At 33.2% G+C, this 18,842-nt stretch overlaps 1 protein-coding gene across 3 annotated transcripts; it reads left to right on the forward strand.

Annotated features, from left to right (window-relative positions):
• The first annotated feature begins 585 nt into the window (after nucleotides 1–585).
• Nucleotides 586–18,688, forward strand: LOC135127002 (protein CREBRF homolog). Of its 3 annotated transcripts, XM_064053288.1 has the most exons (6): nucleotides 586–1,252; nucleotides 8,868–9,024; nucleotides 9,076–9,960; nucleotides 16,475–16,921; nucleotides 16,976–17,098; nucleotides 17,153–18,688. In XM_064053288.1, the coding sequence occupies exons 2-6, from the start codon at nucleotides 8,874–8,876 to the stop codon at nucleotides 17,239–17,241; spliced, it is 1,695 nt and encodes a 564-aa protein (XP_063909358.1). In that variant the 5' UTR covers nucleotides 586–1,252; nucleotides 8,868–8,873; the 3' UTR covers nucleotides 17,242–18,688. The 3 variants fall into 3 exon arrangements, with proteins under 3 accessions (XP_063909358.1, XP_063909356.1, XP_063909357.1); XM_064053286.1 differs by having other exon boundaries at nucleotides 8,868–9,960; XM_064053287.1 differs by having other exon boundaries at nucleotides 586–796; nucleotides 8,868–9,960.
• The last annotated feature ends 154 nt before the right edge of the window (nucleotides 18,689–18,842 follow it).

Genomic DNA, 18,842 nt, shown 5'->3' on the forward strand with positions numbered 1-18,842 from the left:
GAAAAAATCGAGGACAATGGTTAATTTTTAACAAATGATGCCAGTTCCAGTTTTTTTTAATAATTAACAAACAATAATTTAAAAATAAATCGTCTCTGGTACTTTTTTTATTCTGTGCATACTTTTGTAGTGTTATATAATACATAATATTTTTAAAACTTCTTTATTTTCGATATTTTATTGTTTATCACGCAGATCATCTCACAATCGTGGAATGTGGAGTACAATGCGATTGACATTTTGTTGACATTATTGACATTACTTAGTTGTCAAGTCTTGCGCCATCTATTAAAATATTTTCAAAAGGTGCACAGGTCTTCAAATACAAGCAGACCTGATTCTTTCATACAAAAAAATGTTGAATTTAATGTCGTATATCTTTATAATATTAATTTGTGTCGAAAATTCACTGTGTAGTTTTTGTTTCTTAAATTAAATAACAAATTAAAAGAAATCATATTCTAATGATCCGATATACAGTGGGCTGTTCGTATAAAGTTGAAGTGTGGAACGCCACGTCCAGATGGCGCCACTACCGTTGTTGATGTTTGGTTTTATTTTTATTTTATTTGTATTCCTTGAAAGATCACGTGTGTTTGTGACTTTGTGAGTACCAAGGCCGATATCATATCCAAAGCATAGCCAAGTTCTGACGCTGACGTCAGCGAAATTAAGTGTTTGCAAATAAAGGAAATGGCTGACAATGTGGACGATCAAAGTGAGCTGTGTTCCATTAAACCAGTGATTACAAGAGTCGAACAATTTGGATAAAACTGGTGATTGCAGTGAACGTGTTGTGAGTAAAAAGTGGCCATTTAGTAATTGTGATAACGTCGATATCCTCCAGTCTAAAAATAATCGTGAAAATTTGTGTTGTGTTGACGTTGCAGAATTCTTGAAAAAACTGTACGCTTAAGTTTTGCACAAAGTGAACACCCTCATTGGTGCAAGCACACCGTACTCGTTTCTTATTGGCGCAGAAAATTGATTGAATGTATTCATGTGACCTTTAATAAACCTGGTTTATTGTTTCACATATTTTGTGATTTAGCATAAAGTTGTTTAGTTTGTTTTGTTATCAAGTGCTTTCTCGTCGGTTTTGGCGTGCTTTTAACGAGACGCTAGCGAGTGACATCGCCAGTGAAATTAGCGAGGGGCTATCGAAGGGTTCCATAACATTGAGTCATGCTGATGGTCTGACTGTTATGGTGGATTTTCACTGAGTCAACGCGGGATTTGAACTTTATCCTTGGTATGATAAACGTTTGAATTCTCTCGAGTTGAAAAGGTCGTATTGTTATCGCGATATTTTACGATTGAGTACTACAACTGTCATTTTGTGCCTCCACTTCTGCATATATTGTTTACTAGATGTTGTTTACGTTGACCAGAAGCGAGAATATCGATTCATAAAATACGAAAAGACGATTGGCTTGAATCACTTATTTTGTTGTTGTATTGACGTATTGTTTATCTCTTTTTTTCCTGGAGAGTGGCACAGCACGTGTCGACCTGGGTATTTACCTCGCTTCGTGCAATAACAATAACAACCATCTAGGTGGCACAACTCTATTTTTGATCAACTATTCCTCGTTTTAAATGATTCTAGCGAATGAATGTCATGATCACGAGATCACACGATGGCATTCTAGATGTTTCCGGGATATATTTTTAATTTTCTTTTCTATGTTTCCTAATGTTGTGTAATCGTGTATTTATGTAGGACGATTATTTTATTTCGTCAAATTTCTGCTTTTTTTTTTAACTCGCTGATAACTTTCTAGTAATAAAACAAACCATAGCAATAAATTATTATCAAAATGTCACTATTCCATTTTGTTTAACATTAAAACAGGGCCACTCTCAAGTGTATTACATGACCTTGAATCATTTAAATTCGCGTGCAAACTTATGTAAGTATGAGATTTTTTTTCTTTCATTCACGTCTGAATCACCGATTCGTGGGTACCGCGCTCAAAAGCGAAACCCAAATGGGTGTTTATGGTTTTTTCACTATAAACAAATCCACAGCTCGACATTTTTTACAATTCTGCTTAGCGTGTATGACTTACTGGTCTTATTACATTCATGAAACTTGGTAAGCGGCCAAGCATGTACAAAGGTCACATTCGTTTGTAAAAATATCTAAACCATAAAATGTAAAAAATACTTGGATACTTGGAATGAGGTTGTAATTCATTGTGATGTTATTACAGAGTACAGTAAAAAAAGTGTGGTTGACCGTGGAAAGCATACACAGAATGTGGTATCTCGCCGACTTGTAGAGGCCAAGTCTGACACGTGTATTTGGGCTTGTTTTCTCAGTGTAGTTGTGTATGCGTTGATTAATAAACATACAAATTTTGTACTAAAATTGCGATTATTGTTTTATACTTTTGTTCCGTTTATGTGTTTTACTTGACTAATTGTTGCCAAAACGGAAAGTGAAAGGGTTCGCGATTAAATAAAAAAAATGCCACATTAGAAACTATAGAAAGCTAACATTTTCTCACTCACGGGTACAGAGTAAACTTGGTCCAAACTCAGATGTAAGTCTATAATTGGAAAGAGCTCACCGGTTTTCTTTGTTAGGAAATGTTGCCTTCTTTTTTGAAAATAATTATATCTTGCGTAATGCCAGTAAAAATTAGCAGATGAGTTTAGCATTTTAATAGCAAAAAGTGGAATAACGAACATACCTCGAAGCGATTTTCTTTTTATTGAACTACGAACTAAGTTGTGTCGAAAACATTAAATTTTCACATTAGTTCGTTGTTTAACTTAACGTTGTGGTGTGAAGTCTCACATGTTGTACTTAACGTAATTAACTGAGATGTCTATGGGATGCCAGTTTTTCTCTTTGAAGTACCCATTGGTGTTTCATTTATCAAAAAAAGAAAAATAACTCGTTTTTAGCTGGAAAAGTTTGAATTTTTCAACGGGTACATAATTTGTTGCTGCCAATGAGAAAATTTGGTAACAAAGAAATGTCACGTCAAATACTTCGGTTTAGTAACATTTTAGTGTCTCTTTGTCCCTTTGACATTTAAGTTTTGTGTAATTTTGACAAGTTAAGTACATGCTATTGTTGGGAATCCACTTTGGCATTAAGTTTTATGTTAAATTTAAATGCGTTGTCGAAAAATTAAAATTGGCACAACGAAATTTTACAATGTTTGGAACCTGTATAATAGCTCTTTTAAAATTTTGGTAAAAATAACATTAATTTATTGACTACAGACTATGGAAAATTTCTTTATTATTCCTTCAGCCTAAAAATATGTCATGAAATTGGATAACAAGAATTAAACCGTCGTTGAATTTAAAATGAATTACTTATGATAAGTAACGTGTTTAATTGAATTTACAACAATTGCTGGAAGTGTTGGCCACCAGCTTTGATACATAAATTGACTCGGCGTTTCATATTCTCAAATATTCAAGTAAGGACTTCCGGCGAAACAAGTTCACACACTTGTATGATTCTCCACTGATTTTTTAAAAATAGTTGTTTTTCAAAGTTGGGAACAAGAAGTAATTTAAAGGTGTCAAATTAAGTGCTTGAGGTGGACAGATATGATGTGTAGGAGCTAATTAAACGGTCGTCAGAAAGTTCAAACTTGTTTGAGCTGTTGCGCTGTCATGCTGAAAATATCTACTCTGTAATTCTTCAGAAGTAAGCTGGTCAATAAATCCCTGCCGCATTTTCTCGCAGCTATAACTGACCCCTCGATTTTCTGCACTCCACATGCTCATATTTACAAGTCTACATATCCTGATATACCGGGTGTCTAGAAAATGGCGGATTAACTCTCCGCTACGCTCTTAATAATCAACTGGGGAATTTCTCACGTTTCGGTGGAGTTATGATTTTTTTTAGAATTGGTTTCTTTGGTACCTACATTTAACAACTAAACAACACATGCATTATCACAACAAGTAGTAATAAAACTTTTAGTTAATACTTCTCTCGCTTATGACCATGTTTAATTACCATTACAGTTAGAATGTATAGTTTTTACAAACTACTACCGGATAGTGGAGATCATAAAAATTAAGCAACAAAGACGGATCCTAATCAGATTACAACTCTTTTAGCCGGTCGCCGGGCGGTTTACCTAGAAAATCCTAGAAACGATACTCAGGACAGGATTCATTACGTTTTCTACATTTGTAGTTAGCTAAATACGTGATCGTAAAATAAATGTTTTATTCTTTTATACTCGTAGATTATAATGTTATTATAATCGTTATTAACGCTTGAATTATAAAACCAGTTTAAATGTTTTTATCATTAGTTCAATAAAACGTAGTGAATACGGACCTCGCGAAGCCCCGAATGCAAGGTAATAGCAAAGAAGATTTTATTTATGGTAGAGTCTTGTTACCTATCGCCAAATTGCCGTTTTCATGGTTGCTTAATTTTTATGATCTTCCCTGTCCGGTGGTTGTTTGCAAAAACTATACAAAGATATGGTTGTGTTGTTTTTGTAATAATTTGATAACATTCCATTTGACAACAATGTTTGCCTGATATCAACCGAAGGTACAAATCAGCAAAAATCGAGTAGACAGTTAAAAATGTTTGACGTATCAAAAATTGTCGAAGTTTTAAAACCCTACGTTTAAAATGTTCGCAGTTATAGCTTTGGAAATTTCATTCTACCCTATAAAATTTTATTGACAATAACGAGGTAGAGAGTAGTACAATGGTAAGAAATATTTATGGCTCGCATCAGTTCACCCGAATTTGTCGGAAGACATTTAGCAGGTAGTGGTACTCATAAAATAATGTTCATTTTCGGACCTGGATTATTCTGCTTTCTAACATGTGGGGATTACCGGCACGCGACAACTGCAATTTGGAAGAAATTACCAAAACTATAATTTTAGGTCCTCTGGTGTTTTATTTTCGGATAAATTTAAAGGAATCTGGTGTTTTGTTGCTGGATGAACTTTAAAAAATCTTTTGAGCTTTTAGTTTTTTATTTTTTATGAATTTAAAATGTCATGAGTGCCGCAGTGTTTTTTTTAATGCGGGAGACGGGTACCCATGGTAAATTATTTTGGGAACCCATGGAGATCTTTTTTGTAAATTATTTATAACAATTTTAGGGGATTTTGGTCTGTTATTTTTGGAAACTTCTGACATGACCTGTTTTTGAGTTAATTTTGGGACCTTTTGTAATTTAAAATAATCTTGAGGTTTCCTGTTTGGAAAGAATTTGGAAATGTTTTGGAGCCTCTAGTGTCTTTTCTTATCATAATTTAATTAAATTTCTTAGGGGATAATTTATTTGCTAAGTTCAGTCTTATCTTGGCATGTACTAGCCCCACCCACCCTCTCTTTTCTTAGAGGGGTTTCGGGAGTTCCAAAAATAATAAAAAAGATCTTTATGATGTAGATTACGAAAAAAACGTAATTTTATAAAAGTAAAATTGGCAACACTGCACGCACCTAATGCGTAAATATTGTCTTTACCATTTCTATTGAAACACCACTTGTTAATCGTAAATTTGGCAACGTTCATATTCGGACAATTTTCTAACTAAAAGCCGTTGTCAATCAACCAAAAGCTGTTACCAATTGCCAAATTTTAAGCAAAATCAACAGGTGGTGTTTCAATAGAAATGGCAAAGACAATACCTCCGACTTCTTTCTAATTTCTTAGTAACGATGGTGACTGAAATCCACCTTTTATTTTTTTTTGTACAATAACCATAACAACCAGTAGTCATTAATCATTGTGCATTATTATTATTATTAATAAAACAAGCTGTTATTTTTCATTTATAAATAAACTAAAAAAAGATCATTTAATAAGACCGAGAAGAGATAAATTATAAACACAAACAAAACCAACAAAAGAAAAATCCATTAAAGCATAACCAACTAAACACTAGAGAAGATGCTCAAAATTCCTGCGTTATGCATATATGTTTCCAAATTTTGATAATTTTTTGTAAAAGTTAGTCAGCGGTACAGGGTGGGTGGGCGGGGTAACTAGCTGCCCAGATAAGATTGATTTTGGCAAATGAGATACCCTCTAAGAGAAGAGAGGGCGGGTGGGCGGGATTAGTACTGAAGAGTTATTTTCCAGACACCCGGTATAACAAGTCAATTTTCTGCGAAAGCCGTCTTAAAGATGTATGGAGGTTATCATCCATAACCTGTTGGACATTTTCAAGGAGTCTCGGGAGGTCATTTTGTTAAAATGCGACTTCCTAGTTTCCTCTTAATGTTACCAATTTCACGAAATAATTTTACCATACAACTGATAGTCGGACTCTTTTTCGAGACGAAAATTCTGCTTCTGTGGCAAAATACACCTGGATCATTTTCATTCACTTTCAAATAAAAATATAGACTTAAAAATGATGATTTTTGTCGAAAAATTGGAAAAACTATAAAGGAACCGAATTTACGAAAATGAAAACAAAGCACAATTTACGTTGTTAAGCCGCGAGATTATAGGCAACCCATCACGACCTAGGTAATTTGGTGATATAATGGGCAGGGAAAACTAAATCACAAATCAAAAAAAAAAAAAAAACGGTAAATGCATGCCAAAAGAGTGGACCTATTTGATTTATTCAATAAATAAAAAAAATGTATTCATTTTAACATGTAGATAGGGATTAAGTTTGCAAAATTATTTTTACGATTTCTCTACGAAATTTTCAGGACACTAACATTGATTTAATGTTTACGGGACATTAATTAAAATGTGTTTATTCGTTTCCTATAAAACTGATGACGTCGCGTCGCCACAAAAAATTATAATAAATGTTTATTGAACAATGTACTTTGAAATACGATCTTGTGTTGTTTTCGTGGAAACGCCATATCTAATTTCAATTCTAACAAGACAATGTTTACAATTAACGTTTTATTTATCAAAATTAATGTATTTATTTAATACTAAATTACTTAGTGCCACATTACTAAAAATCAGTTATTCGAGGCATAATTTTAAAAATCCTGTTTTTGTCAAGAATGTCGCTTCAACTCCGTACATCCTGATTTTTCCGAGGCAATAATTTTTTTGTTAAATGATTTAACTTCAATTTCCTTGTTGACCGTTAGTCTGAATAAAAGACGTCTCAAGTGACCACTACATTGCTGAGAGCACTTAAAAAGTATAGTAAACTAATCGAATTACATACTAAAAAAGATCGATTGATCTTTTCAAAGAGTTGGTGACGGAAGATTTGAGCACTTCTTGGTGGAACAAAAAGTTAAATAGTCGGTTTGTTCTCTATCTTATTTGCTTTCACAACTTTAACTGACCTAAGCTAATTTGATGCTTTTATCAAAGTATGTCAAGTCACCAATATTGTGGTATTCATTCCATGATTGTCAGAGTTTAGAAGTTCTCACACCACTTATACACAACAGAAGGTGATACCGTTACTGAATAATTTAGATTTTAGCTCCGAGGTAGGTGAGGGGGCAAAAAAATGGGTTGGGGTGCCGGCGATATTTTTTGAATTAAAATACAACAGGAGTTTTCCGTTTACCACGGTCGACAGACACTAAGAAACCGTTACTGTCTTAAGCAAAAACGTGTACTTTCATTAGAAAAACCGAATAAGTATGTGAATTATTTACCAAGGAAACGATTGTGTAATAATCGATTTTTTAGTAACCTCTGGAGTTAATGTGAAGCACCTATTGAAAAATCGTCTGACACAAATAAGGAAGTTACATAACTTACGGTCTTTCTTTCTCAGTTTTGTGGGAAAAGACCAGAACAAGGAAATTTTCGTTTTCATAACATTTAAGTTTGTGGTCAATACAATATAATTGATAATTTGGCCTAACTAGTGTGGGTCGGTTTAATTATAAAAAGAAAATAAATCGGTTTTACATTTTAATTATTCAAAGTCTATTTGTCAAACAATATCATTACATGAAACTGCTTCAATTTTAACCTTGAATACGTGCACTAGATGTTTGAAAAAGTAGCAAATATTTTAGATAACACTCAGGAATTTAAAATTAGTTCATTCAAATCATAAAAAAACAATAACATTCGTTGATAAAATCGAAGTTACACCAGTTAAAGTATATTTGTTTATTTATTTGATAACTCCAAATACACGTGTATCGAGTACTAGCCTACATACACAAGAATTTATTTTTTAAAACAATATAATTCTATTCATTTAATTGCAAGGGAATTGTAATAACAATAATGAGTTTAAAATGAGGCGTGGAAAACCTGTTTTGTCTCACTTTTTCGTGCACTTAATTACCGAGAAATTGTAAGTAATCAACAATTTCAAGTATATTATATCGAGTTGTTCACATTCATGTGGAAAGTAAAATGTCAGCTTAGTTAGTTTTAGTCACTGAGATTATCGTTGTCAGAAAAAATAGGGTTAAGAAAGCACTACTAGTGCAAACAACTGTAAACCTAATTTTCCCATCTTTCTCAAATCACATTTTTGTATGGTGACTTGTCGTGTCACATAGTTTCTAAGAGGATTGTTGTCAAGTTAGGAGATAATAATGATATAGCATATACTGGAAGTAGAAGTAATTAAAAGTTTTCCAATGAGTTGCTATTAATACGTTTCATTCAATTAATTGACGCAAGATAAGATAATCATTTTGAAATATCTGCGATTACAAGATTACTTTTCCCGACTGTTTTTAACAATCTGATAGAACATGGATTAAATTGTTTAATTACTAACCGTTATTAAATATAGTAATTTGATTAGATTGTGTTTATTTTGACGCTTTAACCAATAGTCTACCGAGGTTTCCGATCAATATGTAAACTTTACTGTTGAGTGAATACCAGACTTTTTCAATACCCACTTTAAACCAAGTTCTGAAGCTGTATTTTTTGTTTTAGGACGCCATGAGTGATTTCACTAGGAGTTTCTTCGTAGACCCAGGAATCACCATCAAGGAAGAGCCTCTCCGTGAAGAAACCTCAATAATGAACACTTCCGCTAGTGTTCCCATTCCAACATGTCGAATAATGGAGATGTCAGATTATCGCGATTTCGGTATAGATTTAGATAACTCTCAGTCGCCTCTTTATCAGGACGGTTCATTAGGGAATATGCAAACCCCCGACGGTTTTGACAACACCACGATGTGGGGCAATCGCGTGATTATTGGAGAAGATTCCATAAAACAAGAGGCACTGATCCACATGGACGACGACGACATATTCCAAGTCGACAAAGCCGATCTAATCCAAGGGCCTACTCTTGCTGAACTCAATGCCAATGACGATACACTTCTAGGTGATCTGAACTTCGACGACTTACTCCTACCTGAAGAAAGTTCTTACTTGACTATGACCCAGAAACTGTCGGCTCCCTTCATCCACAACTCGAACCACCTCAACAACAACAGCCCCATAGTCACAGCAGCGTCTTCGTGTCCCCAACCTAGCATGTTTTTTTATAGAGATTTAGACTTGCCATCGAGCGTACCAACGAATAACTACGATATGTTCGGTTCGAAAACGCCAGTTTCGGCTTTCTCGCCAGCAAGTCAGACTAGTTCGAATTCGCCGCTTCTTCAGTCGTCGCCGTTACGTGTCAATTCCGTGCAGCAGAAGCATAGTACACTCCATGAACTCTTGATGAAACGGGAGAACTATATTTCTCCTGATCGCGGGGTGAGCGGGCAACCGATTCCAGTGAAAACCGCGCCAGCTTCGACGTCACCTAATGTCCGAATGCAGAGGTCCCACACTTCGAGGCTGTCTTCTTCGGCTCCCAATCATGTAGGGTTCACGGATATCTGGCAGAGGAGAGAGCCTAGGAAGCATCTTCTGTCTACGGGGTCGCTTGCGGAAGCTGGATCGACGTCTTCGATTTCGACGGGCGGGATTTTGAGCCCTGATCCACAAGATTTTTCGCATGATGAATTCGATAGTGATGACGAGAGCGACGGAGATCATCAATATGAAGATGTTTCGTCAGATAATGGTAAATGTTTTTTATTTTGCCGACTTTGTGGTGGTTTACGTAGGAGTGCAAACGGTTTTATGAATCATTCGATCATTAATTTTCTGATTTGAAAGTAAATAGTTATTACACGTGTTTGTTAAAAGCGGGGTCTATTTTTGGTAAGCAGTCTCGCTTATTACGGACGATGTGGCGAACAATATTTGGACAAATTAAGGTACGCATAAAAGCAATTTTAAATAGAGCTACCTATCTTATGACAACTTTTTAAAAATAAAATCTTCGACACTTGTTTAAATGGAACTCAAGTTAGCGCAACATTGTAAGTTGACTAAAAATACGTCCAAATAGAACAACAAACAATGCATACTTTAAATTGCGTTTCATTTTCAAATTAGACTTTATTTTTATCTGATAGTAAACACGGAGTATTTTAGACATTAAGCACAGAATAAGTTAACAACAGAATTTTCACCCGTAGGGAACTTTTACATTTCAGCTTTATGGTTTTGTTGGCATTGGGTACTCAAATATCTTTAATTTAGAGCGGATAAAATATAAAAATATATACTCCTATATTAATGAGTGAAATTGATCTTCAAACAGGGTCGAGGAGTGCTAAGATAGGTTTTCTGAGGACAAGATCGTTTTTAAGTCTGGATTGATAATAAAAATTATCCTTTTGAGATTAGGGTTTGGTTAGAGGTCCCTTCATATACCGGGTGTCCATTGCAAAATTTCCGTTATTTGAAAAGTCAAAAATCTGAAATTGAAAATGGTTAATAAACACAAAGAAATTTATACGGAATATACGAATAGCATTAGATCACCATTTCATTTTTATTTAATGACATTTAACTGTTTCTTTTTACATAAAATGGAATCTGTTTTTTACGTGCCTTAAATACAGTGTTTTTTATTTTTTTAATGGTTTAGTCCTTGATTTGTATCTCGTTTGCTTTGACGCTTAAAAAAAATATACGATGGTTTAATATCTCAATGATTTTCAAAGATAAAAAGTCTGAAATTCGAAAAGAGAAATTAACAGAAAAAACAGTTTAAAATCTGTGTCGCCTTAAGGTTGCATCATCAGCTTTGGATTTTCCAAAAATTATTTCTTCTTTTCATTTCGCATGGCAAAGGTTATCTAAATCTTACAAAATAATATACTCCAGTAGACATTTTTTATCCGTAATATTTTCCATGTGTTTCACTTGGTTTATGAATCCCATCTTCATAGTATATATTTTTTTTACACCATGAATGGTTTCATCGACATTTTTTATTAATTAAATCAAATCACGATTTATCTCATTTTTTCGAAAATTTGAGAATACCGTGATGTTACCTTGCAGCTTAATTAATAATTTTGGTCACCTCCTGTTTTGAGGAGACAACTTAGTATGTGCTTAATAGTCGTATTCTTTCAATATATAAACATTAACAATCGACGTTAAAGCTTTACATGTAATTCAAAAATGCACGCGTATTGTTGAGCCACATGCGGCTCTTTGAGTCCGTTCTGCGGCTCGCTCACGAAATAATCAACCAAAAAAAGACATACGTTTTTAACAAAAATACAACCAGTAGTCTTTGTCTTTTCCATATAAATTCTGGCTCTCACAAATTTCATCCAAAAAATAATGGCTCTTTTTGTAAGAAATCTGGCCATCGGTGTTGTAGAGATTGTCATAAAAAAAATAATAATAATAACGCAATTCTTTACTTCAGGAATGGAGCAGTTCTGTCTAACTCTAAACCAATTTTTCCTATGATGTAAAAGTTCCCTAAAGCCTTTAAAATGTTTTAAAAAAATTGGTCCAAAGTTGTTTCAACAGAACTTCCCTCGCTCCTGAAGTAGATTGAAACATAAAAAATAAACGCCCGATCAGATTTAGGAATTTAACTCGTTGTTATGGAAGTTTGCAATCTAACACCTTTTAAATTTAACAAGTTTAATAGAGACAAAATCAGTCTTATCTTGGCAAGTACTAGCCCCACCCACCCGCCCCTTATTTTCTACGAGGGTATGTTATTTGCCAAAATATGTTTTATCTTAGCAAGTACTAGCACCGCCCACCCACCCCCTATTTTCTCAGAAGAGATGACATTTGTCAAAATATATCTTATCTCAGTAAATACTAGCCCCGTTCACCCGCCCTCTATTTTCTTAGAAAGTATGTCATTTGCCAAAATGCTACTATTTGCTAAGATAAGACTGATTTTGTCAAATGACAATCCTTTGAGAAAATAGGGGGTGGGTGGGCGGGGCTAGTACTTGCTAAGATAAAATTGATTTTGGCAAATCCCATACCTTCGAAGAAAATCGAGGGTGGGCTGGCGGGGCTAGTCCTTGCTAAGATAAAAGACTAATTTTGGCAAATGACATCCTTTGCGAAAATAGGGGGCAAATCTAAAGTGCAGTGATAAATCACAAGTAAAAACTCATCATATTTTGCACATTTTGGGTAGAACCTATTCAGCAAAATTTTGAGATGACGTCATCGATTTCTTGGAGGGAATAAACAGATATATTTGGTTATATGTTTACAATAATTTTAAAACATCTGCAAGATTTCAGAGTATTCATTTTTGCAATTCGTGATTTATTTAATAAAATAAATTGATTCATCCTGTTTTTTTTTAGTCACCCTGTATAAGCAGATCTAAAAAATATGAATGCACTGATAAATTTCCAGTATAGACTCATCATATTTTGCACATTATTCAGCAATATTTTGAGGTGACGTCATCAATATTTTAGGAAGGATGAGCAAATACATTTTGATCAAAAATTTACCATGCTTATGATTAAATCAATAAAATAAATTCACGTATGCATTAATTGTTTTGAGTCACCCTATATAAGAACTATAAATTGAATGATAAATCGCAAGTATGTATAAACTCATCATATTTTGAACATTTTAGATAGCATTTATTCGATAAAATTTTGAGCTGACGTCATCAATTTTTTGGAGGGGATAAGTAAATATATTTTGAATTATGCTTATCATAACTTTAAAACATTTGCAAGATTTCAAAGAATCCGGTTTTGCAGATTCAAAATTAAATTGCAAAATATATTTTTGATTTTTTTTTCAAAAATCTGGACGTTTCGAGTAAAAACTCAAGATGGAATAATAAACTACATGTATAGGACTATGTTATTTTATACTATTTAAAACCCATTTACTATGTACTATAGCCCCTAAAAAACACATAGTATCGTCACCGTCGAGCAAACCTGGCGGAAACTTAACAAAAGCAAAAATTATTGACACCATTTGACAGATCGCGAAATTTAAAATGGTTTTATGTTGTTGTTGAATTTAAAGTCTGTAGTTTATATACAAAATATGGATTTTTAATTTGAATAAAATATAAAATTTAATCAATAAAATCTTATTTAATAATTATTAGTTATATTAATTGACAATTAATTGGCTTTAAACAAAAAGACCACGCCAAGACCACGTGACAACAACGGTTTACGCGCTGTCAACTCTCTCCTGACACAATTTGGTTCCAAACTAGGGGAATTTTTTGCGTTACCAACTGCATTTGCTCCACTCTTACAACAATGGATGACGATACTATGTATTTCTAGGGGCTATACTATGTATGTACAATTTTGAAGTGACGTCATCACATTATTGGTAGGGATGTTTAGACAAATTTTGGTCAGCGTTTTACCATCTACATGATATTCTTAATATAAATACAAAAACAGACGGACGGACGGACGGACGGAAACGGGAGACCTATTCCTTCGTACTGTAGGGGTCATGAAAGGTGCAGAAAACGTAAAAGTAGACTTGATTACAATACTTCCTTCGCTTACGCGGGGAAAGTAAAAATTAAAACAATAAGCAAGAAAGTAATCACGACGATTAACATTAAAATTTCTTTAATTCTAAGATTTTCAAATCAGAAAAATTGGATGATTCTAATCCGTCAAGAATGTCCTTAAAAACAGAAAAATAGCAAGAACATGATACGATGAAATGTTTTAAAAAAAGACAAAAGTTTAAGGACAGTCACAAATAAAAAACAAGCTGTTGGTATTCTTAGAAGCATTAATAGGAGAAATACATGCCAACATTAATTGGTTTGTGTAAGTTCGCCCACTTTCATCTGCCTGTCATCTGTTGACGTCTCTCTGTTGGAAATTTGCCCATATAAGATAGTTATCCAAAACTACCGTACCAATTACACTGCAATTTTACATGTACTTTGAGGAAATCATGAAGATAGCAAAATTTATCATTAGTGATTATAACTCTAAAGTGTGTCTCCTGAAAATAATATCATGTTTTTTTTTAATAGGGTCACTATTTGCTCGTCGTAGCAGCAAAAAAAGTAACGTAATATCTTTGGTGTCTTGAGATGGGTAGTATCATTTAAAAAATTGAAATGGTGGGGCTGTTCGAAAGCGTGAGATAAAGTGGGTGATTTTTCCTTTGTACTGGAAGCGGTATTTTGTTTTCAATAAAGTTGAATTGTAAACAATGATACGTGGAAAACAATTACTTGAATATTCATTTTAAATGGACTTCAGTACATGATAAAGTAGTAAATGTATTCCATCTGAATTTTATTATTAATATGTACGGTTAGGGACACGGAATTTCAAACGACAACCAACTTTCTGACATTTAAAAACATTGTAGTCTTATACCTTATTGTCATTATGATTGACAGGTCGTTTGAAATTCCGTGTCCCAAACTGTACATAAAAAATATTTAATACCACAACAAACACAATACTTTTTATATTGCTATACCTACTTGCTAATGCGAATTTACAAAGTGAAACCAATTAAACAGAAAGTATATCAAGTTTGCAATTATGTAAATTGACATTAGCATTGTCAAAATGCGTGCAACTTATTATTTGTTGACTCGTAGAGAAGATTCCATTCTTTATGTTACATTTTACGACTAGCATTGTCGGTAGCTTTTTGTCATCGATATTTTTTGTTTATGTCGCTATTTGATAATAAGTCATAATAATAAAAATAAACAATGATAAGGCAAAAGGTGATTACCACTAACAACAAATACGATAAAAACTAAAATATATTGACACGTTAGGTGCATTTTATGTGGTAATTTCTTCAGTTGAGCTATTTATTGGCAATTAATTTAATAACTTAAAAACTGAAATTTGGCGATTTAAAAATTCAACTGTATTTCTTGCACCTAGTCTAGCTGTAAGTTTTTTTTATAGCTGATAAATGATAGGCAATATACATGAAAAAATGAGATTTTTCTCCTTTTAGATGTTTAAAAAAACATTTTAATGTTCACAAGCTATAAAAACGTTGCTATAAATCTCGCAAAGTTTAATTACACACTCCTTAAACTCACTTTAAGTTGCAGGAAGAAAAACAAAGTGTGTTTTTAAAAGAGATGAATTTAGTTCGTTCACGCTTATGCATTAGTTGGTGTATAATCGATTCATCTGACTAATGAATGTGTGTGTATGTTTCAACTGAAAAATAAATGCAGGGACAGTCTGCATTATTCATCGACTTTTGTAATAACAAGTATGTGTATGAATATTCCAAGACACTTCAATTACTTATGGAAACATCTCCCCTTTTTTGTCATGCTTTCTAGAATTTAAAACGATTAACATATTTGTGATCTGGCAAAACTATTTTTGTAACACGCAATATTTCGCAGAAATTGTTTTCATTTTAGAAAATTTGATGAGTGTGGTAATTTTGCTTTCACAAATTTATGTGGATTTTTTTACACAATGGGTACAGATTTATCGTTTGCGGAAGTTTTGATAACGTGAATACTAACACTTTGTACGATTTTTCAATAGACCGTGTTTAAAGTTGAATAATTCATAGCATTGTGTTAGGAGTTAAGGAACTTCTAAATTTCAGCGCGTGCTTGCAGTTAACATCAAAAATTATGCCATGAAATTTATTGAACAGTATGAGAAAGGCCAGTTGAATTTTATTTCTAAGGTCAGAGAGATAAAAGTTCAGGGAGTTATGCAAATATTGATGTTAATTCTTAACTGCTGTCTCGGCGGTGCGGGATGTACTATCATTTGCTAATGAAATGTTTTGTCTACGTTGTGCAACCTAAGGTGTTTTAATTTTTCTTGTATTTGCAATACAGAATAACCATAAATACACACATTCAAACGTATTGTTTTTGCGCTAGTTGGAACAGCTTGTGCAAAACTTCTTTACAAGTTCGCTTTGAAATGCTAATACGTATTGCATCATCCATTCAAGCATAGTGGAGTTTTTTATTTTAACAATACATAGTTGAAATTGTTGATTGCGTTATGTAAACCGTCTAAATTTGACTTCAATCGCCATATTTAGCCTCTTGTGGGTGTAATGAGGACTATTTCGGTTGGAAACCTAATTCCCTGAAATTTTTCAAAAGAAATAAATTTCGCAAACACGGATGCGACCTCTTTAAAATAAGTACCGAGACAATCATTTTGGCTTTCTTCCACACTCTCGAATACTCAAAATTAAAAATAACTTCTTCTTTCTAGATTCTGATGATGATGAACACGTGCCTAGACATTCTAGCAAGAAAGAAAGATTTTTCTGGCAATATAATGTCCAAGCAAAAGGGCCAAAGGGCCAGCGGCTGGTAATGAAATGTAAAATGGAAGATCCACACGTCCTTAACGAAATAACTGATCCGGTTTTTAGCCCTGATTGTTCTGTTAGAGGTATAAAACATAGCGGCAAAGCTCGTAAAGGGGATGGAAATGATTTAACGCCGAATGCGCGTAAGCTTTTTAATATTGGCAAAGAACTGGACAAGTTAGGGCGGATTATCAACGACATGACGCCAGTCAGCGAACTGCCTTTTAACGTGAGACCGAAATCAAGAAAGGAGAAGAACAAGTTAGCCTCCAGGGCTTGTCGCTTAAAGAAAAAGGCGCAACATGAAGCCAACAAGATCAAATTAAGCGGATTGGAGTCAGAGCACCGTAAGTATCACTGTCAATACTAAGACGGATCATTGAGGATTTTTTTTTTTTAAGGGAACTTGCTAAACGGGATTATGCAGAGTAAAGAATTATTGATGGCCAAGCTGCAAGAACAAGCTCCTGACAAACAAGAAGATCTCTCTGGTCGGATAGAAAACACATTCAAAATTGCAACAAGTAAGTTCATATATCTGTTTGTGTTAATTGAGATTTATTTGTGTTGTGTTTTAGGAACGAAAGTGGCAGGCTTCACTACAGACTATGTTAATAAAATTTTAGATAGGTTAAAAAAGGGTCAACCGTTACAGGAAGATAATTAACAGAGTTGTAATCATCAAAATTTGAATCTCTATTAAGCATTTTAGTTTTACACAGATGATATATAATATATTTTTATGAAAGTTATTTATATGAATTTGAAATTGATCCAATACTTTTTTACTTTTTTTGTTCGCCCGTCTGTACACTTTTAGAGTGTGTTGTTTCAATTGTAGGCAAAATGCAGTGTTTTGTTATAGTTCCTATTAGTTTAGGATATGTAGTCGTTAAATTTTTATTGGAATACTTACAAATTAATACGTCAAAGATGGTATCACAGATTTTGTGTTAAAACGTGAAACATGGAGATGATTTATATCGTAATGACAAAATTGTCGATCGTCAAAAGACTATGTTGATGTTAATTTAAAAAAAAAGATGTACTACTGTTTTCCAGCTTCGGTTCACAATTGGTGTTTTTGAAGCTCAGATGGCAACTTGCATGTCCTGTAATGTTTTATTGTTTGCATGGATAAAAAATTAATGGTCTATATTATTCTTATGGTCAGTGTTGATAATTATTATACATACAACTTGATATATTGTTAACTGCATGTAGAATCTAATGAAATCGTAAAACAAAAATATCGCGATGTGCTTTATTTGAGGGAAGGTATTTTACTTGGCAGTTGTTGAAGTAAATTGAATGAAACCAAATTTACAGAGAAACGAAAATAACCTTGCAGTTTTGTGTTATTTTGTTAATTATAAGATGTATTAGAACGTTAGTATGTAGGGTAGATGTGGTGTTTGTCGGTGAAAACAGGTGACCTGCAGATTTCTATACTCTTCCAAGAGAGTACTAGATTATCTAAAAAATATAATCGAAAAGAAAAACATATTTTTGAAAGCGTTTTGGATTGACTATATTTTTTTAACTATGTAAGCACACCAAGTGGATAAAAGAATTGTTGAGAATTGTGATTAGATGATAATGTGTTCAGTTTGTGATAAGCTTTCTTTATATGATGTAAATATAATGCAAAAGTAAGCTCAATGTAATCAGGTATTTACATTAATCGATAGGTTTTATAATGTGACAGAATATACATTTAAGGGTTTATAAATTAGATTTATTTTCAACAAGGGCTGTGTTTTAGGGTATAATTATTTGTGTGTGAAGCCAAGTAAAATACATTTGATATGTTAACCATCGGCAATATCTGGTATATTGCTTTGGTATGTTGGAATTTCCTGAGCCTGTGATGGCTATAATTCTATTTTTACATATTCTAAGCAGATACGACAGATAATTATTATCCAAAGTTTCTGAAGTAGTTTTATACTATAGTAGTTGTAAATACCATGCCATGCTTTTGATTATGTTTTGTATTTTATCAATTTTGATAGTTACAGTTTTACGTTAATTTATTTATACCAGTTAAGTTTGTAACTCTGTCAATTTTTGTTTAATGTTTAATTAATAATAAAATGCTATTTGTATAACAACGTTTGTTGTATATGCGTGAGTTTTTTTATAGCACCAAACCCGAACCTCTAACTCTCAAGTCTAATGTTAGTTTCTTTATTTGTTCCTTACTTGTAAACATCAATTTACCAAGTCACTGTATTCAACATGAAAATGTCACTTAACTGGCTATAG

Source organism: Zophobas morio, unplaced genomic scaffold (genome assembly GCF_036711695.1).
Source record: "Zophobas morio isolate AGI-343-1 ecotype UQ-CSIRO unplaced genomic scaffold, CSIRO_AGI_Zmor_V1 ptg000011l, whole genome shotgun sequence".
NCBI lineage: Eukaryota > Metazoa > Arthropoda > Insecta > Coleoptera > Tenebrionidae > Zophobas > Zophobas morio.

Bases quoted from the DNA above. Each gene is read 5' to 3' on its own strand.
- LOC135127002 (XM_064053286.1), top strand. From the start codon at position 8,874: ATGAGTGATTTCACTAGGAGTTTCTTCGTAGACCCAGGAATCACCATC. The intron at 16,922-16,975 runs GTAAGTATCACT...TTTTTTTTTAAG, and splicing joins CGGATTGGAGTCAGAGCACC to GGAACTTGCTAAACGGGATT. The intron at 17,099-17,152 runs GTAAGTTCATAT...GTTGTGTTTTAG, and splicing joins CACATTCAAAATTGCAACAA to GAACGAAAGTGGCAGGCTTC.